The 13,376-nt window shown below is 31.6% G+C and overlaps 1 protein-coding gene across 1 annotated transcript in view; it reads left to right on the plus strand.

Annotated features, from left to right (window-relative positions):
- LOC137390813 (protein mono-ADP-ribosyltransferase PARP14-like) overlaps positions 1-9,931 on the plus strand; it is a 52,268-nt gene extending 42,337 nt beyond the window's left edge. The window contains exons 14-15 of the mRNA XM_068077129.1: positions 1,548-1,731; positions 9,648-9,931. Coding sequence (XP_067933230.1) covers positions 1,548-1,731; positions 9,648-9,931 — 468 coding nt within the window. The remainder of the gene's footprint in view (positions 1-1,547; positions 1,732-9,647) is intronic.
- Positions 9,932-13,376: the final 3,445 nt, after the last annotated feature.

Here is a 13,376-nt window from a genome sequence, read left to right on the forward strand (position 1 = left end):
TATTGGGAGGTATTACTGTTATTATATTGAGATATATTACTGTTATTATATTGAGAGATATTACTCTTATTATATTGAGAGGTATTACTGTTATTATATTGAGAGATATTATTGTTGTTATATTGAGAGGTATTACTGCTATTATATTGAGATATATTACTGTTATTATATTGAGATATAATACTGTTATTATATTGAGAGATATTACTCTTATTATATTGAGAGGTATTACTGTTGTTATATTGAGAGGTATTACTGCTATTATATCGAGAGATATTTCTCTTATTATATTGAGAGGTATTATTGTTATTATATTGAGAGATATTACTGCTATTATATTGAGATATATTACTGTTATTATATTGAGATATAATACTGTTATTATATTGAGAGATATTACTCTTATTATATTGAGAGGTATTACTGTTGTTACATTGAGAGGTATTACTGCTATTATATTGAGAGGTATTACTGTTATTATATTGAGTGGTATTACTCTTATTATATTGAGAGATATTACTGCTATTATATCGAGATATATTACTGTTATTATATTGAGTTATATTACTGTTATTTTATTGAGAGATATTACTGTTATTATATTGAGAGGTATTATTGTTATTATATTGAGAGATATTACTGTTATTATATTGAGAAGTATTACCGTTATTATATTGAGAGGTATTACTGTTATTATATTGAGAAGTATTACTGTTATTATATTGAGAAGTATTACTGTTGTTATATTGAGAGGTATTACTGTTATTATATTGAGAGGTATTACTCTTATTATATTGAGAGATATTACTGCTATTATATCGAGATATATTACTGTTATTATATTGAGTTATATTACTGTTATTTTATTGAGAGATATTACTGTTATTATATTGAGAGGTATTATTGTTATTATATTGAGAGATATTACTGTTATTATATTGAGAAGTATTACCGTTATTATATTGAGAGGTATTACTGCTATTATATTGAGAAGTATTACTGTTATTATATTGAGAAGTATTACTGTTGTTATATTGAGAGGTATTACTGTTATTATATTGAGAGGTACTACTGTTATTATATTGAGAGGTATTACTGTTATTATATTGAGAGGTATTATTTTTACTTTATTGGTGTTTAAGATCCCTCACTTTTGCAAGTAAAGATCAGGTTTTTTAGTGGCGCCTTTCTGATTTGCAGACGACTCCTCAGTCTACAATGGTTACACAATTTTATTTTATATTAAAAGCTATTCTCTTCTGCGTTTATTTACCATGTAGCAAAACCCATTCATTCTCGGGACCAACTCATTTTCTCAACAATTCTGATGTGGTGACTTCTTGTGCTTTTTAAGCCTCCAAAACTGGGTTTTCCATCTCTCGCTAACTTCTGCAATTTTAAAACAACATTTTGCTTCATAACTCAGAGAGGTGAAGTTAGACCGGAAGTTTTGTTCACCTCTATGCTTTTCACAGCTGGTTCGATTGTTTGTACAAATCCACTAATACTAGTGTATGTGCTTTTGCTAACTTGATATATTCTCCCAGATAAAACGTGTTCAAAATCCAACACTCTACCAGCACTACATAATATTGCGGAAGGATGTGGCTAAGCGACTAGGTAAAACGGAACGCCAAGTAGAACACAGCCCTCTATGGCATGGCACAGCTGAAGATACAGTTTCTTTTATTACTACTGGCAAGTTTGATCGTGGCTTGTCAGGCAGAAACGGTAAGCAAGGCTAGTAGAATGATGCATCATTTTGAGAAAGAAAGCAACTCTTTGTGCCATTTTTGTATGTACATGATTTGCGAGTTTTGTTCGGGTAGAATAGGTTGTGATATGTGTAATCAACACAGTCAATAATGATAAGAAATGAATGAGTTGGCCACACTGTTACATGTATTGCAAATAAATGAAATATATAAATAAAAAACTACAGATAAAAAACAGTATACATATATATTTTGACTAGCTTAAGTTACACAAATTCATCGGGTAAAGAAACTCAGCCAATGGCAACCAGGTACCTGCCACTGTTTATTAGCTGTTTTCAAGTCTCGAAGGAATATGTGGCATAAGAAGAGAGAATTATTATTCAACAATCTGTTTTAGCTATGCCTCAAGCTTTCAAATACTTGAATTATGCATTGGCTGGGCTTACACAGAAATAAACAAACACTTTATATAAAATTTGGAATAGTGAATTATATTAAAAAAATTGTTTTAATATTGTTCATTTTTAATATTATAAGTTAATTTTTTTACTATTTTACTTTTAAAACATTAATTTTGTGTGTGCAAATCTTTTTTTATTCTTTGTAAAACGCTGGGCATTCAGTTAGTTATGTTTATGTTGATCTTTTAATATGATACTATCACTCTGTAATACCAATGATATGGTATTATCCCTGTGCAATACTAATGTTATGATACTATCACTGAGTAATACCAATGTTATGATACTATCACTGTGTAATACTAATGTTATGATACTATCACTGTGTAATACCAATGTTATGATACTATCACTGTGTAATACCAATGTTATGATACTATCACTGTGTAATACTAATAATATGATACTATCACTGTGTAATACCAATGTTATGATACTATCACTGTGTAATACTAATGTTATGATACTATCACTGTGTAATACTAATGTTATGATACTATCACTGTGTAATACTAATGTTATGATACTATCACTGTGTAATACTAATGTTATGATACTATCACTATGTAATACTAATGTTATGATACTATCACTGTGTAATACCAATGTTATGATACTATCACTGTGTAATACTAATAATATGATACTATCACTGTGTAATACCAATGTTATGATACTATCACTGTGTAATACTAATGTTATGATACTATCACTGTGTAATATTAATGTTATGATACTATCACTGTGTAATACCAATGTTATGATACTATCACTGTGCAATACTAATGTTATGATACTATCACTGTGTAATACTAATGTTATGACACTATCACTGTGTAATACCAATGTTATGATACTATCACTGTGTAATACTAATGTTATGATACTATCACTGTGTAATACTAATGTTATGATACTATCACTGTGTAATACTAATGATTTGATACTATCACTGTGTAATACCAATGTTATGATACTATCACTGTGTAATACTAATGTTATGATACTATCACTGTGTAATATTAATGTTATGATACTATCACTGTGTAATACTAATGTTATGATACTATCACTGTGTAATACTAATGTTATGATACTATCACTGTGTAATATTAATGTTATGATACTATCACTGTGTAATACTAATGTTATGATACTATCACTGTGTAATACCAATGTTATGATACTATCACTGTGTAATACTAATGTTATGGTACTATCACTGTGTAATACTGGTGATATGATACTATCACTGTGTAATACTAATGTTATGATACTATCACTGTGTAATACTAATGTTATGATACTATCACTGTGTAATACCAATGTTATGCTACTATCACTGTGTAATACTAATGTTATGATACTATCACTGTGTAATACCAATGTTATGATACTATCACTGTGTAATACTAATGTTATGATACTATCACTGTGTAATACCAATGTTATGATACTATCACTGTGTAATACTAATGTTATGATACTATCACTGTGTAATACTAATGTTATGATACTATCACTGCGTAATACTAATGATTTGATACTATCACTGTGTAATACCAATGTTATGATACTATCACTGTGTAATACTAATGTTATGATACTATCACTGTGTAATACCAATGTTATGATACTATCACTGTGTAATACTAATGTTATGATACTATCACTGTGTAATACCAATGTTATGATACTATCACTGTGTAATACTAATGATTTGATACTATCACTGTGTAATACCAATGTTATGATACTATCACTGTGTAATACTAATGATATGATACTATCACTGTGTAATACCAATGTTATGATACTATCACTGTGTAATACCAATGTTATGATACTATCACTGTGTAATACTAATGTTATGATACTATCACTGTGTAATACCAATGTTATGATACTATCACTGTGTAATACCAATGTTATGATACTATCACTGTGTAATACTAATGTTATGAGACTATCACTGTGTAATATTAATGTTATGATACTATCACTGTGTAATACTAATGTTATGGTACTATCACTGTGTAATACCAATGTTATGATACTATCACTGTGTAATACCAATGTTATGATACTATCACTGTGTAATACCAATGTTATGATACTATCACTGTGTAATACTAATGTTATGATACTATCACTGTGTAATATTAATGTTATGATACTATCACTGTGTAATACTAATGTTATGGTACTATCACTGTGTAATACCAATGTTATGATACTATCACTGTGTAATACCAATGTTATGATACTATCACTGTGTAATACCAATGTTATGATACTATCACTGTGTAATACTAATGTTATGATACTATCACTGTGTAATACCAATGTTATGATACTATCACTGTGTAATACTAATGTTATGATACTATCACTGTGTAATACCAATGTTATGATACTATCACTGTGTAATACTAATGTTATGATACTATCACTGTGTAATATTAATGTTATAATACTATCACTGTGTAATACTAATGTTATGGTACTATCACTGTGTAATACTAGTGATATGATATTATCACTGTGTAATACCAATGTTATGAGACTATCACTGTGTAATACTAGTGATATGATATTATCACTGTGTAATACTAATGTTATGATACTATCACTGTGTAATATTAATGTTATGATACTATCACTGTGTAATACTAATGTTATGATACTATCACTGTGTAATACTAGTGATATGATATTATCACTGTGTAATACCAATGTTATGAGACTATCACTGTGTAATACTAGTGATATGATACTATCACTGTGTAATACCAATGTTATGATACTATCACTGTGTAATACCAATGATATGATACTATCACTGTGTAATACTAATGTTATGATACTATCACTGTGTAATACTAATTATATGATACTATCACTGTGTAATACTAATGTTATGATACTATCACTGTGTAATACCAATGTTATGATACTATCACTGTGTAATACTAATGTTATGAGACTATCACTGTGTAATATTAATGTTATGATACTATCACTGTGTAATACCAATGTTATGATACTATCACTGTGTAATACTAATGTTATGAGACTATCACTGTGTAATATTAATGTTATGATACTATCACTGTGTAATACTAATGTTATGGTACTATCACTGTGTAATACCAATGTTATGATACTATCACTGTGTAATACCAATGTTATGATACTATCACTGTGTAATACCAATGTTATGATACTATCACTGTGTAATACTAATGTTATGATACTATCACTGTGTAATATTAATGTTATGATACTATCACTGTGTAATACTAATGTTATGGTACTATCACTGTGTAATACCAATGTTATGATACTATCACTGTGTAATACCAATGTTATGAGACTATCACTGTGTAATATTAATGTTATGATACTATCACTGTGTAATACCAATGTTATGATACTATCACTGTGTAATACTAATGTTATGGTACTATCACTGTGTAATACTGGTGATATGATACTATCACTGTGTAATACTAGTGATATGATATTATCACTGTGTAATACTAATGTTATGATACTATCACTGTGTAATATTAATGTTATGATACTATCACTGTGTAATACTAATGTTATGATACTATCACTGTGTAATACTAATGTTATGATACTATCACTGTGTAATATTAATGTTATGATACTATCACTGTGTAATACTAATGTTATGATACTATCACTGTGTAATACCAATGTTATGATACTATCACTGTGTAATACTAATGTTATGGTACTATCACTGTGTAATACTGGTGATATGATACTATCACTGTGTAATACTAATGTTATGGTACTATCACTGTGTAATACCAATGTTATGATACTATCACTGTGTAATACCAATGTTATGATATTATCACTGTGTAATACCAATGTTATGATACTATCACTGTGTAATACTAATGTTATGCTACTATCACTGTGTAATATTAATGTTATGATACTATCACTGTGTAATATTAATGTTATGAGACTATCACTGTGTAATATTAATGTTATGATACTATCACTGTGTAATACTAATGTTATGGTACTATCACTGTGTAATACCAATGTTATGATGCTATCACTGTGTAATATTAATGTATGGTACTATCACTGTGTAATACTAATGTTATGAGACTATCACTGTGTAATACCAATGTTATGATACTATCACTGTGTAATACTAATGTTATGATACTATCACTGTGTAATACCAATGTTATGATACTATCACTGTGTAATACTAATGTTATGATACTATCACTGTGTAATACTAATGTTATGATACTATCACTGCGTAATACTAATGATTTGATACTATCACTGTGTAATACCAATGTTATGATACTATCACTGTGTAATACTAATGTTATGATACTATCACTGTGTAATACCAATGTTATGATACTATCACTGTGTAATACTAATGTTATGATACTATCACTGTGTAATACCAATGTTATGATACTATCACTGTGTAATACTAATGATTTGATACTATCACTGTGTAATACCAATGTTATGATACTATCACTGTGTAATACTAATGATATGATACTATCACTGTGTAATACCAATGTTATGATACTATCACTGTGTAATACCAATGTTATGATACTATCACTGTGTAATACTAATGTTATGATACTATCACTGTGTAATACCAATGTTATGATACTATCACTGTGTAATACCAATGTTATGATACTATCACTGTGTAATACTAATGTTATGGTACTATCACTGTGTAATACTGGTGATATGATACTATCACTGTGTAATACTAATGTTATGGTACTATCACTGTGTAATACCAATGTTATGATACTATCACTGTGTAATACTAGTGATATGATATTATCACTGTGTAATACTAATGTTATGATACTATCACTGTGTAATATTAATGTTATGATACTATCACTGTGTAATACTAATGTTATGATACTATCACTGTGTAATACTAATGTTATGATACTATCACTGTGTAATACTAATGTTATGGTACTATCACTGTGTAATACTGGTGATATGATACTATCACTGTGTAATACTAATGTTATGGTACTATCACTGTGTAATACCATTGTTATGATACTATCACTGTGTAATACTAATGTTATGCTACTATCACTGTGTAATATTAATGTTATGATACTATCACTGTGTAATATTAATGTTATGAGACTATCACTGTGTAATATTAATGTTATGATACTATCACTGTGTAATACTAATGTTATGGTACTATCACTGTGTAATACCAATGTTATGATGCTATCACTGTGTAATATTAATGTATGGTACTATCACTGTGTAATACTAATGTTATGAGACTATCACTGTGTAATACCAATGTTATGATACTATCACTGTGTAATACTAATGTTATGATACTATCACTGTGTAATACCAATGTTATGATACTATCACTGTGTAATACTAATGTTATGATACTATCACTGTGTAATACTAATGTTATGATACTATCACTGCGTAATACTAATGATTTGATACTATCACTGTGTAATACCAATGTTATGATACTATCACTGTGTAATACTAATGTTATGATACTATCACTGTGTAATACCAATGTTATGATACTATCACTGTGTAATACTAATGTTATGATACTATCACTGTGTAATACCAATGTTATGATACTATCGCTGTGTAATACTAATGATTTGATACTATCACTGTGTAATACTAATGTTATGATACTATCACCGTGTAATACTAATGATATGATACTATCACTGTGTAATACCAATGTTATGATACTATCACTGTGTAATACCAATGTTATGATACTATCACTGTGTAATACTAATGTTATGATACTATCACTGTGTAATACCAATGTTATGATACTATCACTGTGTAATACTAATGTTATGGTACTATCACTGTGTAATACCAATGTTATGATACTATCACTGTGTAATACTGGTGATATGATACTATCACTGTGTAATACTAATGTTATGGTACTATCACTGTGTAATACCAATGTTATGAGACTATCACTGTGTAATATTAATGTTATGATACTATCACTGTGTAATACCAATGTTATGATACTATCACTGTGTAATACTAATAATATGATACTATCACTGTGTAATACCAATGTTATGATACTATCACTGTGTAATACCAATGTTATGATACTATCACTGTGTAATACCAATGTTATGATACTATCACTGTGTAATACTAATGTTATGATACTATCACTGTGTAATATTAATGTTATGATACTATCACTGTGTAATACTAATGTTATGATACTATCACTGTGTAATACTAATGTTATGGTACTAACACTGTGTAATACTGGTGATATGATACTATCACTGTGTAATACTAATGTTATGATACTATCACTGTGTAATACTAATGTTATGATATTATCACTGTGTAATACTAATGTTATGATACTATCACTGTGTAATACTAATGTTATCATACTATCACTGTGTAATACTAATGTATGGTACTATCACTGTGTAATATTAATGTTATGATACTATCACTGTGTAATACCAATGTTATGATACTATCACTGTGTAATACTAATGTTATGGTACTATCACTGTGTAATACCAATGTTATGATACTATCACTGTGTAATATTAATGTTATGATACTATCACTGTGTAATACTAATGTTATGGTACTATCACTGTGTAATACTAATGTTATGATACTATCACCGTGTAATACTAATGATATGATACTATCACTGTGTAATATTAATGTTATGATACTGTCACTGTGTATTACTAATGTTATGATGCTTTCACTGTGTAATACTATTGATATGATACTATCACTGTGTAATATTAATGTTATGATACGGTAAAGGTTTAGTGCGCTCCTTTTACTGCTCCACCAGTACAATACTCAGTGCAAGAGTTTATGCATATATTGTTCTGTTTCGTTCATTAAGTGTTACAATAGAAGACATGCAACACGTAATGAACAGGCGCAGAACAGCTCTGCTTTTCTATGACAAATGTTCAAGTTTATATAGCGGGTAGCCCACCTCTGGTTCTATTGGATTGGACTGGGCTTGGCCTGTATGCTCGGTTTCGCTTGGCTCTGACTGGCTTAATTCTCACCCCGTTATTCCGCATGACAGCACAGCCCAACTCTGCTTAGTTCAGCTCTAGGCTCAGCTCTCAGTGGATCACATTCCACAACACCATTATCATTGTGTTATACCAATGATATGATATTATTACTTTGTAATACTAATGATATGATGTTATCACTGTGTAACACTGATGTATGGTACTATCAGTGTGTAATCCGAATTTCATGAGTCGTATAGTATTAATCAAAAGTATACATATTTAACCTTGCGATTTATCGGCCCTATTTAAAACAGTCAAGCAGGTTAAAAGCTGCATTATTGCTCTGGAATTTGCTGTCTTTGTAGCAACTGTTTTGGGGTGTGGCAGCTACTTTGCAAAGAATACATCTTACTCTGCTCAGAACACCTACTCAAGGCCAAACGCTCAAGGTCACAAATACATCATTCAGACCAGAGTCATCACTGGAGAGTATTGTAAGGGCAGTAAGAGGATGAGGGCAGCTCCATACAAACCAAACAAACCAACTGAGCAGTATGATTCAGTTGTGGACAACCCTAACAATCCATTTATATTTGTCGTGTTTCATGATGCCTCTGCTTATCCAGACTACATCATCAAATTCCAGTAACTGTAATACTTGTATTTATACCTGCTACTTGTACACATGGCAAGACTCTGTCAGCAGGAACTTGTATCAACCCGTTACTTGTGCTGTCCTGTATACACATCACAGTGTAGTTGCTTTCTATTTTATAATCATTTGTTCTTTTTACTAAATTGCTTTCTGCTAAACTTTGTTTTGCTTCAAATTTTCTACCAGCTGTACAATCTTTAGTGTTAATATACATGCATAGTTTAGTATATAAGAGACTTCCAAGGATTGTCTAAATCTTCAAGGAAACTGAAGATATTCCATACATCGATTATTGTCTACCTAAATGTTATAACTAATATAGTGTACATCATAGATATATAAACCTAGATTGGCCAATAATAGCTATTCCCATCGGTTGCCTTGCCAGACTTAAATAGCATGACATAACGTCATTGTATTGTACCTCACGCTTGACTGCACTATTGTTAACAATGAAGCTAATGAGGAGGTGACAAATCACATTTATTTTCACATAAAAACCTTCTTGGATACATAATCCAGTAAACTAAAGCAATTCTGTGATAATATCTGATTAGCTTAGATTAAAACTATAAAAGCTATGAATTGTTGCACACAAGTAATGAGTCATCAGGGCTTTATTTGCCACCCTCTCCTATCTCCATTATCTCTTTTCCCCTTCTCCAAAGAAGAAGTGAGAAGGGGAAAAGAGAGAAGGGGGAAAGGAGAGAGGGGCAAATAGCCCACCCACTCAAAGAGCCAGACCCTGGCTAGGTAAATAGACTAATATCATGCTGAACTAAACATGACTAAATATGATGACTATGCAAGTATGTCTTAAGTCAAAAATGAGACAAAACGATTATTTTACAGCTAGCTATGTAGCTGGCTAGGTCACCAAAGCTGAAGTGTAATGATTGTATCACTAGCATTGTGGATGTTACCAACTATGATGTAAACCAAGCAACGAATTCCCTAATCACAGTTAAGAATCGTAGTGGATTGACTTTGTCTTCGCCTGTGGTGATTGAGGTTTGCAACCACAGTGAGAAAGGACGAGAGTGTTGCTTAGTAGTGCTGGATTGGTGAAAAACTTTCCCAGGCTAGCACTGTTTGCCACCGTGGAGAAGTTGCTGAGGTTCAACATTATGCTATTGTTTAAGTGTGATCATCAAGCTAGTAGCCTAGCTCGTGAGATAGCAAGAATATTTTGATTAGGGCGCATTATGAAGCTAAGAATAGTGCTGGCATGGGTAGCTCGTCTGGTCTTGACCTACCAGGTCAGAGGTGCCCGGGTCGGGCCACCCGACCCTCGGGTCTTCCTATACAAAGACACGGGTAGGTTTATGGCTAAACAACAGTGGTTGTATATCGCTTTTTAAGTCCGATTGAAATGGAGTCGCATATAGTCCTAGCGCGGAAGGACCAGGCGAAATAAAACAAGGTGAGTCAAGACTATATTTTTTCGTCTGCGACAATAGTCTTTGGACTATAGGTTTCACAACATTTTTCGGCAAGAAATAATCAACTTGTCGGTGGTCTGGGAGTTCATGAAGAAGCCAGTCATGAAAGGAAAATACCACGTTATTTGTACAATATGCAAAAGCAAGTTAAAGGTTGACTTGTAACAAAATTCACATTACAGCTATTTGGTATCATAAGATTCATCATGTCTTACTCTGTTGTGTTGTAGGTGTGAAATAAATGGGAATGTGATTACAAGCTCTTAAAAGCTCAAAAACGAACAGTTTATCCCAGCCACACGAGACCGCCCTAGTTTGGATTCGCTTTCCAAAACGGCTCAAATGTGACGTAGTTGTGGTAGATGGTTTCTGTTTACACTTTAATGCAACCTCATTCGTCGAAATATTTTCACAAATATACTTCACGCATTCAATAAAACCATGTCTATTGTTCTTACGCATCTGTTTTATCGTCTTTGTTTTGCTGTCACTTTTAGCACTGATATCTTATAACTTGCCGTAAAAAATCGTTAAACTTTTTAACCTTAGCTCGAAGGAGTACATATCATTGTCTAATAATCATGACGAGCCTGTTGACCACCTGTGATAATCAAAAAGTGCTGCGAAAATTATTTTCGAAGTATTGGGTCACGTGATCAGATTACGACTTGATGATTGAATAATGCCGAAACAAAACTGTAAAGTAGCGAGCATCTATATTTGATACAGGGTATTCGGTAAAACCCGAAGTGTTTGTCATAAACTAGCGCTATGATAAGTTTTATATTGAGCTTTTTATTGGCCTTTCAATTCACGTGAGAACATCACGTGACAAGACGACAACCAAACTGTAATGACTGCGTCAGAGAAATATACAGATTCCAATCTACGGCGGCTTTTCGTTTTTGAGCTTTTAAGAGCTTGTAATCACATTTCCACGTATTTGGTACCTACAACACAACAGAGTAAGACATGGGGAATTTTTTGATACCAAATAACTGTAATGTGAATTTTGTTGCAAGTCAACCTTTAAGCTACAAAGAAGGGTCCACCTCAATACTATGGAGGCATTTATAACAAGGGCATCCTGAGAAACTTAAAAGCGCGTCTAAGAACCTTCAATCCAGCCAATTTATTTTATTTTTAGTTTCTCTCATTAATACCAGAAGTTTTAGGAAAGTGATGGATTTTTGCTTTCCACTATGCTGGGTTATCTATTTCTATATTTGTAAAGTATTTCTTAACTAATCTCTTGTTGATTATAATAGCAGTTGAAAATAAAATCTGTAATAAAAACACTAGTCAAATCATGCCATTAATCTATTACCCATTGAATAGCATTGATCCACCAATGTCTAGCCATAAATATTAGATTGCATCTATAAATCAAGCCACAAAATATAATGATTGGTGTGATAATGGTTTCTTTTATCTTAGTTTATTGATGCCACAACATTAGGCTGCAATAGAACTATCTCTTAACCTTAAATGAATAAAAAATCCCGCGTGCTGACCCGGTCCGACCCGATCTTGGCCCTCATTGCTGACCCTGAGTCTGGTCCGACCCTGCATTCCTTGGTCTCGTTCCAGCTCTAGCTAAGACAGCCACTGATTCCACTTCCCTGATCAGATCAAAATTTCACAGGCTCATCATATTTAGTCATGTTTAGTTCAACATGATATTAGTCTTTTACCTAGCCAGGGTCTGGCTCTTCGGGTGGTAGGCCTATTTGACCCCTCTCCTTTTCCCCCTTCTCTCTTTTTCCCTTCTCACTTCTTTTTTGGAGAAGGGGAAAAGAGAGAAGGGATAGGAGAGGGTGGCAAATAAAGCCTAGATGACTCATGATTTGTGTGAAACATTTCATAGCTTTTATACTTTTAATCTATGGTGGTTATCAGATATTATCACATAATTGCTTTAGTTTAATGGATTATGTATACAAGAAGGTTTTTATGTGAAAATAAATGTGATTTTGTCACCTTCTCATTAGCTCCAC

Source organism: Watersipora subatra, chromosome 3, assembly GCF_963576615.1.
Source record: "Watersipora subatra chromosome 3, tzWatSuba1.1, whole genome shotgun sequence".
Taxonomy (NCBI): domain Eukaryota; kingdom Metazoa; phylum Bryozoa; class Gymnolaemata; order Cheilostomatida; family Watersiporidae; genus Watersipora; species Watersipora subatra.